Below are 20,502 nucleotides of genomic sequence, written 5' to 3'. Positions count from 1 at the left end.
AAATGAGAAATTAATGATTATTTAAGTAACACACAAATGGTCTTGTAATTAACAAAGAGCTGTGAAATTATTCTTGTGTTGACCTTTGTTTCTTTCACTGCATTTGCTATTTATTTACACTCATGTTTATTTACACTTATTCATTTTAGAGGCTGTCCTCATGCGCTGTCTGTTCTACATTCAAAAGGCGAAAGCATTTTTAAGAGGAAAAACTGCAGGATTTACCAGTCTAGTGGTTGAAAATAACCACCCGGTATTTATGAAAGAAAAGGGAAAAAAAAAATTAAGAGCACAAGAGAAAAAAAAAAAAACCAACCAAACCAACAAACAGGGAACAAACAACATCACCATTTGCAAAGAAGGGCTTTACGAATTTAGGAGTTTTTCCAAGAATGACAGAGAGCTCCACTGTGTTTATAGTGTAACAGCTCAGGATGTAATGAAATTACACTGCAGAGTACTTTAACAGTGTCATCTCATTAGACCTACAGTTGGAACAAGAGAGCCACATAAAACAGGCAGCTGCAAATGACTCCATTCTCATCTATTCTCATTTGCTATTAAAAATACCTTTCGGCGGCTTTTTTCCTCCCTGACATCCCTACACAAAGTACCCTGCAAAGTATGATACATGCACCTATTTAAATTAACAAAGGAATGACTTATTTTAATCTCACTGTGCTTTGGAGTGCTTTGGCCATTTGGATGAGCAATATATCATTACATACAACCTTCCAGCGCTGCAGGCAAGAAACTCAGAGCGTGCAGCATTTGGTGGGAGCCAAACAATTTCTCTAGCACACAACTGTGTCAAATGCATGCATGTATTCATTATTGAGAATGCGAGGAAATAGCTTTGATGTAGTGGAAAAAAGAAGATGATAAAAGCACCTCTGCAATGTGCGTGCCATTATCAATGGTGGCAGATAGACCCAACTGCAGAGCCTCCTATGTGATTAGTAAATATACATATAATTGCTGTGGCCAATTATCAGAAAAATGAGATCGGTAATTACAAGACAGAAAATTAACTAGAACTCTTATTAAGGCTTTGTTTCCAATTCAAACAATTGGAAACTGCTGGAAAATACAATTAAATCAAAAGTAACCGAAGAGTAAAAGGAGAAGCCAAAATTGCTTTACGATTTTCAAAGACTCCTATTAAATACAAGGAGCGTTTGATATAACATGCCCAAATTCTCTTTGAACTTAGACCGGGTGAGGGAGAGGTTATTGTTTCTAAACTTATAAATGACAGCAATATCGGAAGGTTTCCACTGGAGAGTGGAAGGAACATAAGGAAATAAGCACTGCAATTAAACTTTCTCCACTTCAAAGAACTGCACGTGAAAATTATTCATATTAATAGAGAAAATGCAGAGCCAAATGTCAGGCTTGCTCGTACAGCACGGAGCCCAGCAGGTTTCGCCTCTCCCCATCATTTTCTCTTGTCCCGGGCTTCCACCTGACGGGGGAAATTTCCCAGGTGGGACGTACTCAAAGTGCAGTGGGTACGAACCACCCTGGGCATATATTACAGATCATTTTGAAAACTACTGCTGGAGCCCATTCCCCAGTGAACCGGCTCTGCCCAGCAATCCGCCCCCGCTATTTATTTAAAGTAAAATGTAAGTGAGGAGCTTCTTACAATCGCCCCTCTGCCGGGGCTGCCGGGTCGGCTCAGTCCACGCGGGGGAAGGGGACAGGAACACAGCACTTCACGCTGATTTAGGAGGTGATAATTTCTGCAGTCACAAAGAGATGACGGACCCATAACAGAGCGAAACTTCATTATGAGAGGGGAGGAGAAGCTGATGAACTGCTCTGAAGCCACCAGCGGTTCACTTTGGCTACCCCAAGCCAAGCCGGCGCCAGGGTTCGTGCAGCCAAGGGAAGAAGTTGCTCCAACATCAGCACGAACACCTCGACCATGCAGCTCCTGAACTCCACCACAGCCGGGAGACAAGGCGCCCCCGCAGAAGCACGCAAGAAAATTTCACCTGGACGAAAGTAACTGTTAAATGTTATTTTTTTTTGGCACATTTTTCTGTACATGGCAGGTATTTCACCCCCATCCAGGCCCACTCTCTTCTGCCGTAGACCCGTCGGTCATGGCCATGCCTTGGTTGGTTCGCTCTCGGGAGCTCAGGAAGAGATTGTGGGCGTGGGTGGAGATGAACACCAACTGGATGTCAGTATGAAAATTAGGTGCTTTCATACAGTCTTCCCAAGGATTTTAGACTGGGCGCCCCACAGATTTAGTGGCTCTTTGCCTGACATGTTGCCAGCCTTTTGGGAGAGAGCACCAATCTCAAGAAAACGCTTGCTGGGAAATGTGTTCCAGGGCAAACAGACCAGTGCAGGTAAAAACTCCAATCTATGTCACTCCTGTACGTATGAGCCAATTGTTACCTTAGAGCATAGGTCAGACAGGGGAGAAGGAGGCCGGTTTGGGTTTTAGCTGAACCAAGAAAGTACAGACCCTCAACTGCTTCCAAAGGTGAACACTGAAGAGCTGCCTCAAATCCTGCATTTTACCTTAGTGAGAAGGCGAAAACATCCCTTCAGTTTTATCGACCCAGGGAAAGCAATGACTGAAATATTTCAGATTCTGATATTGTTCTACACGAGACTATTTGAGTAGTAGAAAGGTGAGAATATTTTGTAGTTAGAGCTGTTTCTAACGAGGGAAGGTGCTGCTATGGCCACCGCTGTAACTTGAGCGGTCACGGCCCTGTTCTATAAAAGCAAAAGTATCCAAAACTACACAATATAAATACGTCCTGAAGTTCCCTGGACTTTGGTTGACCCTCAAAGGGTTGGGAATATGAGGAAATAAAGCAAAGCCACACACGTCTCTACCAAGTCTACACTGTCTGTGTGATGCAATACGGTCACATTTGATGTAACCACAGGGAATGGTCCAGCTGCCCTCCGACGGCCTGCCTTGCTCTACCCACCTGCACGCCTAAATCATACTATAGAGGCAAAAAAGAAGCAGAAAGCCAAGATTTTAAAGGAGTGAGGAATAGGTATACTCATTTTAAACTAGGAAATGGTTTTCATTTTAAATAAATACCATTTCTTTAAACCATTATCACGAAGACCTATGTACTGGGGATGCTGCTAAACTAGTAGTCGAGACACAAACAGTTGTAAGGGTCAATGTACCACTGGCCTCTTACATCCCCAGGCAGCCTATTCCCAAGCCTGGGTATTTCCCTAAGCATCCAAGCGGGATCTGCTGCAGGAGAAGACAAGATCAGCCTCTGATTTCTCAAACCCAGCCGAACTGTGCACCCGCAGTGGGAACGGGGAAGGGCAAGAGGAAAAAAGTTTGAGTGATGCCTTTGCCTTGTGAATAATGAACAGTTCAAGAAGGTCAACCCATTACAACTGAAACCGTTTAATTATTAATTATGCACAATCTATGAGCAAAAGGACAAGTTCAGAATGTTTAATGTGTGGTAACTCCGACTGGACCCTCTCGTGGCATTTTGTTATTAGCACTTGTCAGCAAGGTGCTCAGGCATAAAGAAAAAAGCATGGCAGCAGAAAATCTGAACTAGCAGGAGGAGGGAGGGCTTTAAACTTCAAACACTGCTCCTAATATTTAATTTATAGAGTGCCAAGGCTCTGGTATAAACCTTATTGACTTCCATGGAGTTAGGGGAAGTCACATTATCTAAATGAAGACCTGAGAATGAGAACACTGAGACGATCCCTTCAAAAGCACTCTCTTTTGAAGGGATTGATAATATTACGATCTGTATTTTCTTTTTTTTCCACAGGTTTGAACAAAGGGAGAGTGAACCACCTAATACAGTCTGTCCAGAAGTGAACCACTCCTTTGGAACATATGCAATAAGAGCTTGAATTACAGGTCCAACCATGATCCTCACCTACTTCTCAAACCTATTATTCGAAATGTCTCCTGACCAGTAGCAGAGATGCGACTAAGGCTCAGAAAATACATAATGTTCAGCAAACCCACAAATAAATACGGATAAGGCACCTGTCCCCCCCCTCACATCCAGCTTGGAGGTTTACCTGGACAAACTCAAGAAGCAAATTCAACAGACACGGCTCTGAATTGCTTATTTTGTTTGGAAACACCCTTAAGTCAATGAAATTTGGGAGTTGTTCTTGACTGGCAATATACACCAAAAGCATCCCACACCTTCAGAGGTCTTACTCCAACAGACAATTTCTTGGGAGTGAAACACTTTCTCAAAGCAACCAAAAGTCAGGGATTCACCACAACCTTTCTGAAGAAAGAGACAGCCCACAAGCTCACTATAAGGGGAAAATCAGCAAATACAGCTTTCCGCCTAAAACCTTCACGAAGGCGATGGCAAAGCCCCCAGCCACGTGTTAAGATCAAATCTGTGTTCCTCCTACCTCCTGCCAATCAGCCTGACGGGCAGCCACGGTGCAGAACGATGGCAGCCCATCATCAACACGTCCCCAGAAGAAAGCCAGGCTGCACGGAGGACCAGCTCAGCTCTGCTTTGTGGGCAACAGAGGTTGGTATTTCCAGTGGATCCCCACGCTCAGTGCAAATAGATTTTACCCCTCTCTTCTCATCTGCTGACTCCCTCCCTGCGAAGGGTTAAATTTCCCCATTCCTCACAGCTCCTGCTATTTCGCAGCTCTCTCCTCAGTGGGAAGGCTTGTGCAGAAGGAGATGCTATGGTCCTATGGCTCTATGGCCACAAGAGGGAAGTTAGCAGAACCCAGCAAACCAAACCTCAGTTCCTCTCTCCTCTGGGCTTCCCCAGCACACCCTGTCTTTGGAATTATCATCTCCTCTGGGCAGATACTCCTATTCTGCAACTTGTCCATTGATGCTGAAATGGCAGTATTTAATAAATAATGCGTGTGCTCAACAAAGCATTTCTGGCTTATCGCTTCTGCCTAAAAAATCTCTAGGATTAAAGAATTGTTGTGCACCCCAGCTTCTCTTTTACCGAAGCTTTCAAAGAAGACACGTATTTTTATATAGCGGCTGCGTTTTACTTTGTGGCTAAATAGTGTTGGTTTTTTTTTCAGACAAACTTCAGTTTTAGATGCGCCAGAAAGTGCAATTACATGTAATAAATGCAATGTAGTTACCGAGCTGTTTCAACGAGACCAGGACTACAATATTGTACACGTTCACATTTACTCCTAACAAGGACAACTTTCTTCTACAGCATTCCAAAAAAAAAAAAAAAAAAAAAATCCATTTCTGACTTTCTAGCAAATCTACTTCAAAAGCCGTGCACAAACCTAATGGCAGGTGATTTCCTACAAGTAACAAGTTTGCAGAAGACAGCGATGTCTAGAGGTGGCTCAGAGGCTCAGGCTTGAAAGGTTTCTGGATTGTCCCCGTTACACTCCCACCCCCAGCAGGAAGGTGAAAGATGATTACATCTCCGCGCCAGGTCGCTTCTTGCTCTTTTCTTAGTAGCAGATGCCAAACGTGACAAATTATACGTGGGGGCATTTTGGTGTGAAGTTCCGTCTGCTGGGATTGGAGTGTCAGCAGTAAACTCATTTATTTCCAGATCTCCAGCTGGATGGGAACCAAGGTCGAAAGGCCACTGTTTTATCCACTGAAACACTCAGCCTACCTTTAGCACCTCAAATCACGTGAGAACCAGCTATTCTCTCCGCAGCACTACCCGCTCCCCGAGTTCTTGAACATATCACGTATGCATAACCTACATTCGTACCGAACGCACGGAGATGTTTCGGGTTAAATAAGCCAGCGGATACTTGGGGCTATTCGGTTGTCACTTTTGCATCATTTGCTACTGTGGGATATTTTTCAGAGCCCAGAAGAGGGAAGGAAAGAAGCAGAAGAGTGTAATTAACATCAGGAATAATCTAGAGTGTACAACACGGCATTTTCTACCTCTCGCCAAGCTTTGAACTTGTTAGTGTGGCTCTCCAAAGGGCCTTGCAGATAAGCGCACAGGTAGCTGGAAAACAGGTTAATCCTTTAACCGTAACTGTAATTGCTTTCTCTCTAAAACAAACGTAAGAATTTTTTCCTCTCATTGCTGGTCTCTTGTCGATCATAAGCTAGCAGAGCACAGCAGTGTTTTGGGGAGATACACGCACATACGCACATTTCAAATAGCTAAGGCACAGCAGCATGAAACGTAGCCTCTACCTGTTCACACCGAAGGGACTCAAGTGAAAAACTAAAACCATTTATTGTTCCCTTTTTCCTCTGTACACTCCCAATGCATTTTTATTGCTTTTTCATAAAACACTGCTGCAAATAATCAAGCATGACCATTGACATCCACAAGATTGAGTTTTAGGAACCATTAAATGAGCTTGCCCTCTTGGGAAGGTTCTTGCTCAGGTTGGTCTAAAGGTAATTATTCAGCAATTCCTACCTGTGGTTTTACCTTGTTCCTCTAGAAGTCTCTCAATCTCATACACTAGTAAGGTCACAGTTTCTGTCTCAATAAAAGTATACCCTAAAACAACTTAACCACACGACAAATTGTGGTGGGTTTGTGTACACACACGTGCACACACGTGTGTATATCCTAACACCAGCTTTTCTTGCATGGAAATCTGCAAAACTCCGGAAATTTTCAGGGTTAAATATAGCTGTTCACACAGTTAAATCAATACCTGTGAATCTAAAGAGAAATTCCTAAAGGAAAAAGAAAAAAAAAAGTCTTCTTTCATTCTTACCCTTTGGAGTTTTCTACTTCACGTATAGAAATAGCAAAATGTAGCTGATGCATAAGGTTACGAAATTCAGCGCTCGAGAGGCCACGGTCTTCATCGTGTTACTTGATCAAGCTGAACATCCTGTGAATTTTTAAGGCTATGCCGTAGCAATAAATAGAGGGATATATTTTACCAGGTAAAAATAGAAGGGAGCAGAAACAACTATATAGGATATAGGCATTGAGTGCAAGTTATTTTTTCCGTGGGAAAATTCAAAAATTTATTGTCACTGAAATGCTTCATAGCTTAGCATTAGCACTGCGCTAGCGTTAACTGATGCTGCTAAATGTTTCTAGAGTATGAATTTAAAAAGAAAAAAAAAAAAAAAAAAAAGAGGTCTTTGATTTGTGGAGTTTGTGAAGTCCTTGAGCTAGATTAAACTGCAGTCTTGTGAGACCGAGTATCTCTGTGGGGGCACTTCACAGAAATGCTACAGAAACTCATGGAAAGCTTCTCACTACTTACTCATCAAGCTATCAGAGTAAGGATTCATGAGTACAACTAATTAATTTTCTCTCTTAAATTTCTGCACGACTCGTCAAAATAGGCAGGTTTTTCAATGCTGCCTCCTATTTGTAAGAATAGGATTTGCTCTTGGAAGTCTCCACTCCTCAAGCTTCTAACGTAACTAGAATAATACAGTAATTTAACTAAAACTGATGGACAAAAATGGAGTTCTTTTTCTCCCTAGTTCAATACAGCTTTTTTTTTTTTAAAAAAGCCAAACCCAACAGCTAAGTCACTATTATACTGAGACAAGCTATAGAAACTTTGAAACCAAAATTAATTTATTTCAGGTTATGACGAAGAAGGGGTGAGAAACCAGAGCTGATGCTTAACTACAGAGCTTGTGACCACAACTGCTCCAGTACAGCGAAACCTGGTTCACGGCAACCACCCAAGGGGCTGGCAATAATTGCTTTCCTAGAAGGAATACTCCAACTAAATAAAGGTCAAGCAAAAGAGCCCCGGAGAGCTTAAAGAAAATTTAAAGAAGTTGCTTAAGTCAGGAGGATTGCCTGCTGGATGCATTCCACGACGCAAGTTTCGGCTATCCAACCTTCTCCAGATGCAGAGCAGATACCTCTAAGGCCAACCATAGGATCGGAAGGATGGGAAGCTGACGCGCCGAAAAACTGAGCGCTGCCAGGTTTGGCCTTTTGGGATCTCCATAGACAAGCTGCAGTCACCCCAGTGTTTTACTAAATGCCGATCTGACTAGCAGTCAGGAAAAATGACATTCTTAGAAGGTCTTAGAAATACTGCATCTGGAATACAGCTGAGGAAGTAACTAAACAGTAATTTCCTACGTAATAGGAAAGAAAACAGGGAAATGAGTAACTACAGGTTGGAAGAATCTTGAAAACAACGCCATTTCTCAATTGACTGTAAGGAATGCAAAAATCGGCTACGATCAGAGCTCCGATTTGCCTGAAAACCTAACCCCGCATTCTCCTGCGGAGTTGCAGAGCCCAGTAACCCCCCGCTTACCGAACCGAAAACTCAGAGCTCCCTCACTTACCTTTTAAACTGAGGATTTTCTAACGCATTAAAAGGAAAGCGCATAATTATAATCAAGGCTATGGTTCTCAATCTCTGCTTGGAAGTGGAATTTGATTTATTGAGTGACTCTTGCAGACATCAGCAAAGAGAAACTTAACTGGACCATGCAGGTTGTCTGGGGGGTTGCTGGAGATCTGGAGGCTGAGAAGGGAATGGTTAGGTCTTTTTGTCAGCTAAAAAACCACAACCATGGGAGGCATTCTGAGACCCTGAGCAGCAAGAAAGGTTAAAAAGCATACTGATTTTACTTGCAATATTTAGGTTGCAGAGTCAACCCACCAAGGGAAATCGAGTGGCCCGCATTTCTCCAATGCATCATTTCTGGGGTGTGCAACATTAATGGTATTATTCTGGGGCTCTGTTGTTTGCATTTCTAAATTATCATCTGGAACAGATTCCGATGACAAAAACTTTTTTTTTTTTTTTTTTTTTTTTTAAAACGCATAAATGCACCTAGTGCTTTTGAAGCAGAATTCTGTTGCTGAGTAGACTGCATTGCAGATTCTTTGGCTGCACGATCATGAAACATAGGGCCACATCTAGGACATCTTCCAAGCCAGGCAATGGCTCCTGCTTCCAGCAGGACTCCATTCTCCTTCATGTTGGAGCGTTTCTGGAAAGACTGCACGCACAGCAAGTGATGCGTGTCCTTCCCAATAGGGATTCATCTGCACCGCTCACTGCTTTCCATATAACATTTCGGTGAGTTGGAGACAAACTAAGTTGAGCGCTAGAATATTAAATTACTCTCAGCTCTCAAATAACGGCAGACTGCCTTTATTGCTGGCTGCGTTGCAGGACGAACTACATTAACAACTAGTCTATCCTCATCTTTGGACCAGAAGCAGGAGTCTTATCATGGTGGGAGATGCTGCTACGATTAGGACTGTTGTTTAAATGAGCGTGTCTTATTTGTAGCTGGATCAGATTTCACTATAAGTTACCACATGTTAAAAAATAAAGGTCCTGGCAGGCATCTATCCTATTCACACAGTGCTCCTCACTAATTTTGCCATTAAAAGAATAATCCCAGACCCAATGCCATTAAAAGCCCAATAAAATAACTTAACAAAAAAGATGTCAGGCATAGTTTACTGTGATTTGAGAAGAAGAACCGTGCCTAACATTTTTTTTCATTAAATTATCCTGCTTCTCAAATCACTTATTCATTCTGCAGAATTTCTGCAAGCAAATTTAAGACCTAGAAAACGAACAAACAGACTTTTTAAACTGCCAAAGGACCTGCAACGTCTCATAGATTTCACTGAGACTTTCAAAACAGCTCCAGAAATCTCACTACTGCAGAACACCCAAAAACTGCCACGAACGTTTCTATTGCATAGTGCACCACCTTAGAGAGCTTGAGAAAAGTCCAGGATACCCGGGTAATACAGAAGCAACCTCTTAACTAGTTCAGTCATCAATAAATCCTATGAATTAAAGATCATTATGAATGAACAGAAGAACATTAACTTTTGGATTCCTGCGTTTCTTGGTGGAACATGGAACAGTTCTACACAAACCCAATGACTGCCAACATAATAAGCAACTATTATAAAGCATCACGGTCTTAACGTTACTTCTGTTTCACTATTTTAAAAAATTTCTAGGTCCTCCCCGTATCAAGCTCTGGAGTTTTTAGCCATGCTCCTGCGGTAAGGACTTGGGTAAACATGCTGCCAGCAAAGACCCGATTTCAAGAAACACTCTCTTCCACAGAACTGTTTAATCACAATTTTAGGAGCCGTAAGTCCCAAACATTCTCTGTCGCATAAAAAGACTCGTTAAGGGACTTTAGGAAAAGAAAGACACAGCTTTCAACTGCAACAACGGCAGCAAATTATGACTATGGCATGAAGCTACGTGGGGACCGAAGATCCTTAAGGCAGCTCGATCCCACCCTCGCAGATCTCTTCCTCCCATGTGCTATGGCACTATGGTTCATGCAGAAGCCAGGCCATTACAGGAGCACTGCTGGGCACTATCTGTTTGGAGGAAGAGGCGAGCTACCGATCGTCACTCTTTGCTCTTCTGGTCGTCATTAAGGCAGGTGGGGAATTCTGCACCAGTATCTGGGGGTTCCTATGGGAACGGGCTGACAGCGCAGCTGCGGGAGAGGGGCTCTGCTCCTATCTCGTGTGAGTTCTAGGTCCTCCTTACAGCCAAGGGGGAAATTTGACCCAAAATAATCAGTCTTACATCACTAAGCATATCTAATCTTTAATACTCATGGTAGCAACAACAGCTGTACAGTACCAGATAGTAAAGAGACTTTTCCTCTCAAAAGGTCCTGGCGTAGAAGGAAGAGCGTGTATTAGCCAAATAAGCAGGTCCCTCTGTCACTCCCCAGAAGGCACATCTTACAGAAAACAAAGTGAGGAGGGGGGGGGAAATATTCTCAAGTTAAGCACATTTTGCTTTGAGGTCTTTGTGGACAGGGCTGGGGGTGGCAGGAGGATCTGTAAAAGTCAAGGCTACCCGTTAGCTAGAACAGAATAACCCTTAATATAAATGTCCTCCAAGACACCGTCATGCCAAGAATTTGCACTTCCAGGTGTGGCAGCCACTACCTAATGCTATATATCTTATTAAATGACCCTCTAACAATACACACGTACTGAGCAAATAACACTAGAGAGCCAATCCATTCTGCTCTTCCCCCCAGGCTCTAAACGTTATGGCATGCAACTTCCATTTAGAGAGTGAGTGTCTTGCAAAACAAAGCGAGTTGCACTTAAAGAACTTTCAGCTGAGCCATTCTCTGTAACCTGAAGTCTTAAAGTGCCCGTGAGCACAGCGCACTCTGAACCACTAGCTCAGGAGAATGATGGCTCCGCGGCATACTGCGGAACATAAAATAAGTTAAAATAAGTAAATACCAAAACGCTAATGTTTAAGCTAGCTCGGTACTCAGATGTTTACAGACTGCACAAAGTTCCTTGGTTGAAGCTTTTCTGAGAGGAATGGAGCAATTCGGATCTTGAGGAAAAGATGCGAAAGCTGCAGCAAGCTCTACTGTAGCATGCAGCGCTTTAGGGCTCTGTTTTAGAATACTGAGCTTAGATATAGGCTGGAGTACCAGCCTGGTTAAAGGTAATTTGTCTAGAAGTAGCAAAACACGGGTATAAATACAAGCATCTTTAACTTCTTTAGGATAGAGATGGCCTTTTGCTGCTGGTACATACAGCACTGGTGCTTTGGAATTTCCATGCCTTGACCAAAGATACACGTAACGGGAATAACAACGGATGAAAAAGATGAAAGAAGCAGAATTGCCTGAAAACCTCCCAAAGAACCGGACCACCACAAAGAGCCAGGTAAAAGAGCTAGCACTGCTGGAGGACTAGGAAAACTTCTTTCCTATACACAAAGGATACTTGTTCATTTTAATTTGACTGCATCCCTCAAGGCCAAAATGTCCCTTTTAAAAAGTTCAGCTAAGTCAGTAAGTCATTGTCTGGTTTCAGCTGGGACAGAGTAAATTTTCTTTCTAGTGGTTGCTGTGTTTGCAGACCTGGTATGAAAGGAACGTCAACAATGCTTATTGTTTTAGTTGTTGCTGGGCGATGTTCATACTATTCAAGGATTTTTCCCAGCTTCCCATAGAAGCTGAGAAGGAGCATAGACAGAAGAATGGAATGTCCAGTGGAACGTTCCGTACCATGGACATCATGGGGTCTATGTGGTATATAAATGGGGCTTGGCTGGGGGGCAGGAATCCGCGATCACTGCTCGGGACAAGCTGGGCAACCAAGTCACCAGGTGGTGACAGTGACTTGAGTTGTATTACTTTATCTTGTATGTTCTATTAAACCATCTTTATCTCAAACCAGGAGGTGTTTGGGTTTTTCTTCCTCTCCTTTTCTCCCTCTTCTCCCTACCCTTCTGTGGGGAGAGGAGGAGAACTGCACAAGCACTGCCAGCTGGGGTTAAACCAGGACCGTCATTCTCTAATAAAAGGGCGGCGGGTTTAGCAGTTCACACAAGTAGCTTTTACAGATGGAGACACAACCGAGACACAGTACTTGGGCATCGCGCTGGCTGTGAGCTCACGTCACGCGAAACAAACACGGTACACGGGACAGGTTGGAAGCGGCTGAACGCTCTAAATGGACAGGCCAACACGCAGCGACTCCAACCTGACGAGCCAGCAATGACATTCTGCTAGGGGCTGAGGCAAGTCTTTAAAAAGTTAAAGCTTTTTATTCTTGTCCTAACTTCCCAATTAGCATAATCACCTTATTAAACACCAAAACCAAGGCAAAACTGACAGCAGTCTGCCCTCAGCTCCTGCTTTACTGTCAAGAGCTGGGACCGCTGCTCACACCTCAGCTTGGGACGGAGACGGGAGCTGCAAAGAGGAGCTTCAATTGAGTAAACGTGACGTCAGCCACTGAGATTCAGCCTACTGTTCACACCTGCATCTCCCCCATCTCAGCTTTTTATTTTGTCCTTCTGCTTAAATAAAACCAATCAGACGACATTCAGATGCCTTCCCGCTCACCCTCTGGTTTTGTCTCCTTATCAAAACACACTTTTGCCCATCTAAACCGCAGGAAATATGCCCGCGGCAAAGTGTGCCGCCACTTGAAGGTCCCTGTTCCAACTCATCTGGCAAACGCAGAGGATCAACTCACCCGACGAGGCTGAGGCTTTAGGGCCTAAATAGCTAAGAGGACAAACGAGTCTTCCAAAGACTCGATATTAAGAGTAGAAAACGGGCAGAAAAAGTGGGACAAGGCCAGTTCACGTTCGGCAGCTCCAAGCTGCACAAGGCAACTTGTGCTCTGAGGATGTTGGGCATTGTGCTTCATTAGGAAACAAAATATAAGCTTTCCACTCCATTAGGAATGACTTTAGGAGTGAAAGCACATAAGACGACGACTCACCTCATCAACAATGCACTGCAATAACTGGAGAGGCTGCAATGGAAAGAAGAGAGGGAAAAAGTATTAGCCTATATGCAATATCTTTACAGTGGAGTGGAAAGAAAAAATCATTAATGCAATAAAATATAGCAAGATTAATCAACAGCAGCAAACTCTTATAAAAACATTGATGCTCAGGATGTTCTATTATTTCTAATGGTACCTAATCTAATACAGGCAGTTAAAGGTTTGCATTTTCTTCAAAATGCAATTTGCTAAGTTTAAAACAAGGCATTCAAGCATGCAGAGGAAGCAGCCATCAGGAAAAAGAAAAGTGAATTTTTTTCTGAACTCATAAAGCTTACCATTAAAGATCCCTGGTTTTTCTGAATCTGAAAAAAGGCAATATGTAATTAGCATGTCATAATCAAAATGACTCACTTGGACACATTATGATCACTGAGAGAAAATTATTGCATCGCTGGTGGCAATTTGTGGGCATGTGTTAACACAATTTACATAATGAAAATACACAAATGTTAATAGCTCGCTTCTCATTTATAGGCGAAAGTCAGCAGAATGTTAATTTCACACAACACTTTTTAGTACCCTCCAGGTTGTATTAGAATAGGAAGAAAAACCATAATCCATTTCAAAAGGCTGTTTACGATTCAGATATAAATAATGTTTTATATTGCTAGATTGTGAACACTGGGCTTAATGTTGCAATCATTGCTAATGTTATGAAGCTCACTCTTTTTAAATTAAAAACCGATTTATTTAAAATTGAAATTAAATCATAGTCAGAAATTAGAATTTTGGATTACTGCCAGACTCTGCTCACAATCCCTTTTTTGTGAAGAAAACTTTAATTATGTGGTTGAAGTATCTGCCGCTGCTCAGGAAAGCCTTTAATACTCCACTTTTGCCCAAGTTTCTTATATATTCCAACCCAGTTTTACTCCGACTGTAAGCAGAGCGTTGCCATCTGTGAGCCTGGAAAAAGTTTGACGAACTTTGTATTGTTTTAAATGGCAAAGGAAGGACTTGTGATCGGTCGTCTCCGAGCCCTTCTTACATTTCTTAACATCAATTTGGTTGGGAAAATAATTAATAGTTTGCAGTAACAGACCATTCGATTGTTTACAGAGAGCCACAAAATATTCCGGCCCACATCGGCAAAGCACCTTTCAGCTACAAAAAAGAAACAAAGGCAGAATTACAATTCAAACAATTAAACACAAAACACAGAGCAGGTCCTGAAAGCAAAACATCTGACCGGATTTAGGGATGCTGGTATTCTTATAATTTGCGTATGCACCCCATTTCGAAAGGGTGTGGATAATTAACGACGTATTTTTCCTACACAGACACAAAGTTGCTTGCAACCCAACGCAATCGCGAGGCAAACGGAACGCGGTCCTTCGCGAAAATGTTGTCTCCTGTTCTAACACAGCTTATTTGGCTTGCCCCTTACATTTCATATTCTCTGTTGCATAGTGCCGCGATGATGAATGGCGTAGGGCTGCCATCAGCTTTGGAAGCGCTCTCCCCCAGTACCCAGCCAGAGGCAGGATCCTCCCGTAATGCTTTACAGGTAGTAAAATGCAATATAGAGGAGGTGGAAAACTAACACCAAGAAAATAGCTGGAATTATGCACGTGAAGGCTTTCATTATTGTATTAGTAGCGCACAAATGTACACATAAAGTTTCTGTGTACAATTCCCTTTTTTTCCAAGGAAGAAAATAATGAACAGACAGGAGTAGCCCGTTATCTTTTTTAATGCTCAACGGCAATCTATTACAATTCAGCAGAATAAATGTGCTGGTTTGCATTATTGCTAATAAGCAAAATATTCCGTGGATATAAAAAAAGACTTTTTTTTCCTACTTCATTTCCAGATGCTAAATGACCGAACAGATTCAGCTTATTTAAGAGGGGTGATTCGGAGCTCCTTGAGATCAGTGCACGTGAACAGGCGATTCAGTTTTTCATCCCAACAGAGTATCAGTCACATTTCCTCACCGGAAAAATAGGTCTGGCCATGAAAAGGAACAGAGGTGGGATCATACACAGTAGCCTCAACAGATATGATTACATCCAATTTCAGAACAAGATTTAAAATATTATTTCTAATAAAGGCGCTCGGTGCTCCTAATGAAAAATAAAGCAACGCAAATCGAAGTATTACAGAATTCTTCCCGTGACATTGCAACTCGCCGCTGGAGCAGCGGGCCCTGCTTCTGCGAGGAGGGGAGATGTGTGCTCGCTCGCACGCGCATCGTTACCGGGTTTTATTACACAGTTTTGATGGAGACATATTATTTTGAGATCATCTTCATAAATTTTGCATTAAGGTAGCCGTGCCAGTACCTGGAATTGATTCAAAATGCTTAAGACACTCAATTACTTTTTAACACTGTTACCCGATGTAATGACATATCTGCTATTTCCCTTGCATTTGATGATGCAACATCATTGTAATTGATTCATTTTCTCAATTAAATAAAGCTACTGTGCTTTCCTCTATGCGAATGCCACAGAGACTCCCCAGTTAGATGTATTACCTATTTTCTCTGCCTCAGATATATCGCTTGTAAGGCTGCGCTGTGCTCCTCTGTTAACTCCACTAGAAAATGCAGCGGTACAGTCGTATTTTTCAAGTTCTGAGCAGCAATGAACTTCGCTGTATTTATATTAGGCATATTTTTCACTGTTAAAACTATGTTGTTTACCTTTTCCAAGACCACATTATTGGGCAGCCTCTGCAACCATAAACCAAACCTAACCGACGACAACTTTACAGTCGGCGCTTCTCCTTTTGCACACAGTTCATGAAAAAGCGAAGCAGCCAGTTTTATAGCACATTAAGAACAGTTTTTAAAGTACTCAACATAAAATGTTTTATCCTCCTGTTCACCCACGCTTCTTTTTTTTTTTTTCTTTTTTTTTTTTTTTCTTTTTCTTTCCCCTAACCCTCTGGTTTCCCTGCACTACTGGGAGCCGAGGAGTTGAGGAGGCAGGTTCCTCTCGCGAGACCCAAGCGCAGCGGCCGCAGCTCAAAGGCTCGAGCGTTCGGCGCGTCGCACCCCCCGCGCGATGCTCGGAACGCTCGGGGATCGGGAAGGAGACCGCCACTGCCATGGGTTTGCACTTCCCATGAAGAATTTCAAACAGCGAAATGGTCGCGGTGACACGAGCGAAAACCCGGCTTGAAAGGAAGACGAAAAAAAGGCCCAGTGCGCATTTTAAGGGGAGCGAGGAAGGCTTTGAGGCGCTCATTAAAACATCATTCTCATCTCAGGAAAGTCACTTGAAGCCTTTCACCGCCGCCGCGCTCCCTCGGCCACGCCAGAAGAACGCGCCGTCAGCCCCTGACTCCCGCATCGCTGGAAAACCCAGTTGGGGAGAAGGTTTGGTAAGTTTTTCACATGCAACGGAAACTGCATGAAGTTGCGGAATTAGATCAGCCGTTTGATAGTTTTGAGTCTGTATTGTATTTGCTGCGGGTTTTTTTTTCTGTACTTAGTGCGTGTGATAGTTTATAATTTGAAGCAGCGAGGGAAATGATAAATAAATCTGTCGCATTAACAGGCTATTTCTCAGGTGACGAAATATCAGTGATATCCGGATAAATACTCCATAAAGCACATTCTCCAAATGGCATTTTTTTTTTAGGTTGGTTAAAAATGCAAAAGTTTGCCTCCCGCTTCATCTACTGTTTAATGAATGCCTCTGGTTATGAAAAGCAACTTTTGACAGACCATCAGGTTATATTTCTGTCTCCATGGAGATACTTTGGACGGGAAGTGGCTGAGAAGACCTCTACCATCCCTTTCACATTATATTCACAAGCACAATCAAGGAAACTCAAATGAATCCACCCCGGGTAACTTAGAGGAGTCACTAGCTATAGCTTTAATTTTCGCTTTTACTCTCTGGAATTAGGACTTGCCCTGGAGCTCTTGTTTGAGAGATTTGCAGGTGACCCAGGGTTAGATCTTCCCATATCAGTTAACAAATTTTCTCTTTACATATATACTGCTTTTCAAGCTAGTGATATTTTTTTTAATAGAAAAATATATATACCAACCACTCATACAGTTACGATTTTTCAGGGAGGCTTCACAGTAGAACATTTATTTCCTAATCTAGGAAACTGTGGATTTTAAAAGTACATAAACAACTTATTTTTAATCTTTACGGAGGAGGGGTAAGTTTTCTTGAACAGCAGCAACGCCAAACATTGTCTCCTGCTGACAAATGACCAACGCACACTTGTTTGTCTCTGCCCTGATACAACTGGAAAAGGAATACGTAAGCGCACTGCATTTCCCCACGGTCTTCACCACCATGGGTTTTACTCTTCCTCTGGAATGAAAGCACGATCTTCAGACGTATTTTACGAAGGCATGCAAAACTGGATGGTTATACTTCTGAAAGAAGTCAAAGCACCATAGCAAGTAAGACTGACCCCCCCTATCTTGTTCCTGACATTCTGAACGTTCCCCCCTCAACCCACTGCGAAATTTGGATTTTGCAAATGGCAAATGTCATTCACTGTGACAAAACAGAGGACAAAAAAAAAGAGAATAAAAATAATTTCAAAATAATAATAAAGAGACAATTCACAACCACCTTAATATTAAATATATTCTTACAATTATATTACGCTGGTTTTCCCAGAGGTCTACAAACAAATTTATATAAAGAGATTATTTCATCCACCATTGAACTGCAGCCACTTCTCACAGAAATCTGTTTACCAGTTTAGTAACACAACTCAACAAAGCGGGCATGAAAAACTACACACTGTTGAAATTATGGAGGGAGTGCAAGGAGCCACCAAGAACTACAACTACGACCCTGGAGCAGGACCAGGATGCTAATGGTAACCGGTTCCTCAGTCGGCAGGAAGGTGGGACGAGCAAGTCTCACAGAAGACAGCAAATATAGCAAACTGCTGTTTACGACCTTGTTTTAAGCATCACAAAAAGTGCAGTGAGTAGAACAAAGGGTGGTCAGCCAGAAAGCAGATAAAGGAATGGGGTTTAGTTCTAACCACTTCTTCCTTAATGTCACCCATGTTTATCAAGTTCAGCTTATCAAATGACCACCGTGGTAAGAGAGAGGACTGGCCAGAGAACCCAGAGGACACTAGGAAAGTGGAAAACGGATCGCAACTGAGCAGGAATAATGTCATGATGAGCACCGCCCCCCCATGAAGCCTAAGGGCCAAACGCCACAGTGGGATGTGCAGGGAGGAGGACAGCCCGATGACACCCCAAGGTTACCCTCGCTCCACGCAGCACCGTGTCTAAGCCCGCGCACCGCACCCCCAGAGAGCTGTGGGGCAGCTGGAGAAAGTTCAAAGAAAAGCTGCCAGAACAGCCAGCAATCTAGAAATGAGAGACTGAGAGAACCGGGGTCTTTAGACTAAAACCAGAGCGAGGATGACGTCAGCACCAATGCTCCTGCACCTCTTCTCCATGTTCGTTACACACACAACTACCGCTATACCCTGCGGTGAGGAAAACCTTTCTAATCATAAAGGAGAGGAACAAATCATCTAAGGAAACGAGAGAGCCTCTAATACCAGAAGCACTGAGGAGCAGCAGATAAATAATCCACCAGGACCGTCCCTCCACGGAAACACACCACTGCAAGTCCCTTCTAGCTTGAAAGGGAAGTGGTAAAAATGTCAATGGTTAAAACCTGTCACTGGAACCCATCCAGAAAAACCCCGAGCTTTCTCTGATGAGCTGCAAAATCAATTGGGATCGCTACACACAACACAATTCTAGGGACATCTGAAAGGAGATTACCCAAAGCAGCAAAAATTTGGGTATATGAGTGGAGTTTTCTAACTAAACTGAGGTGCTGAGCGGGTTTGGGCAATGAATGCAATGAGCATCCTCTCCTATGTCATTTGACTGCCCAGCACAGGCGGTGTTGCATTCCCTTGGGAATCAAATCCATGGTTCCATGAGGCTGGCGGAAGAACGGCTGCCATGGAAGGGAAACACCTGCCTAGACTTCAAAATCTCTTATGCCGCTCTTTGAGGCTCCTCACTGTGTTGAGCAACCATCACCCAGCAGAGGAGGACGAGACGGTCGTGTCTGCTATACGCTCCTACACGGCATCTTGGAAACAGCCCTCCGCCTCCGGCGCAGACCCCGGCATTAGCAGCCCATGGATGTAGCGCAGAGCAAATGTTGGGACCACTGCATTCATCTCCAGAAGCGCCTCACAGACCCGTGAGGAGCAGGTACTCTCGCTCCTCAAACAAGCTCAGAGCCACAATTAATTTTTGAGCTCTTGAGCCCTTTTCCTTACCCACGCCGGGTAAGGAAAGAGGCAAAAGGGAGCAGGGATCTGCTGCACCCTTGCCTCCATCCAGCTCCGGATCCTGGGTGACTCGGGAGGAACCATGCCTCCTCCTCATGCCCGCTCCGAGCACAGAAGATGTAAATTTTCAGTAAATCCAATATTTGCTGACAGTTTGCAAATGGCCACCTAAAACAACCGGCCACACAAATCAATCCTCCCCCCCGCTAGCTTTCTTCCCAGGGAGAGCCCATCTCCCAGGTTTAAATTTTCTTCTGGCAAGTGATTCAACGGCATCAACTGCAGGAACTCTAACTGGGAGAGATGTTTCCTTCCAAGCACTACAGGGACTTCTCCCATCCCCCAGAAGCACCAACTCCTGCAGCAGATCCTTACAGATTTGCAAAAATCTCTCAGAAGAGATATCAGTATTTCCTCCTGGATGTCCCCCCCCTGCCCCCAATAGGTAGCTCTCACGGCAAAAAAACAGCATTTCATTTCGGGATCTCTCTCAACTTCTGCAGTCAAAAGGTCTCAGCACCATCAGTCCTGTGCTGTGAAGGCAAGATAACAACTGCCCCGAGCAACAAAAGGGCTCCTGCATTAAGCCTTTTTCTTATTCAATACAAATTGCGAAGGGTGACAATGCCATAACTAACTGGAAAAACACAAACTTACATCCTGACCCCCAGGAGGCACCCACGGGTCATCCTCTGTAGTTGTTCATTTTCCCTCTGTAGTAAACACAACTATTGACCAGTTTGAAGCTGGTGGCAGTGCAACCAGGGGTGAGGTTCTACATGAGAGAGGGGAACGGGCACAGAACACGTCCTGGAATGATGGGCACAAAACACAGCTGAACCCCCGGTCCCTCAGACCCCCCGTAATTGTCAGGGTCAGAAAGCAAAAAAATATACATCCGTCTTTCAAGACCGTAAGGTAAGAATCCACTCTGAAAACATATTCAAAACATATTAAAACGTGTTACAAAAAAAATCAGGAT

General features: G+C 43.3%; 1 protein-coding gene across 1 annotated transcript in view; it reads right to left on the bottom strand.

The window, feature by feature from the left end:
- Nucleotides 1-20,502, bottom strand: part of MAP2K5 (mitogen-activated protein kinase kinase 5) — a 141,768-nt gene that overhangs the window by 27,715 nt on the left and 93,551 nt on the right. Inside the window, exons 18-19 of the mRNA XM_082488770.1 lie at nt 13,535-13,561; nt 13,191-13,223 (exon numbers count right to left, since the gene is read on the bottom strand). Coding sequence (XP_082344896.1) covers nt 13,191-13,223; nt 13,535-13,561 — 60 coding nt within the window. The remainder of the gene's footprint in view (nt 1-13,190; nt 13,224-13,534; nt 13,562-20,502) is intronic.

Source organism: Vanellus vanellus, assembly GCF_965231255.1.
Source record: "Vanellus vanellus genome assembly, chromosome: 11".
Taxonomy (NCBI): Eukaryota; Metazoa; Chordata; class Aves; order Charadriiformes; family Charadriidae; genus Vanellus; species Vanellus vanellus.
Note: the sequence above shows the minus strand (reverse complement) of the source record. Positions and strands in the feature narration are given on the sequence as shown.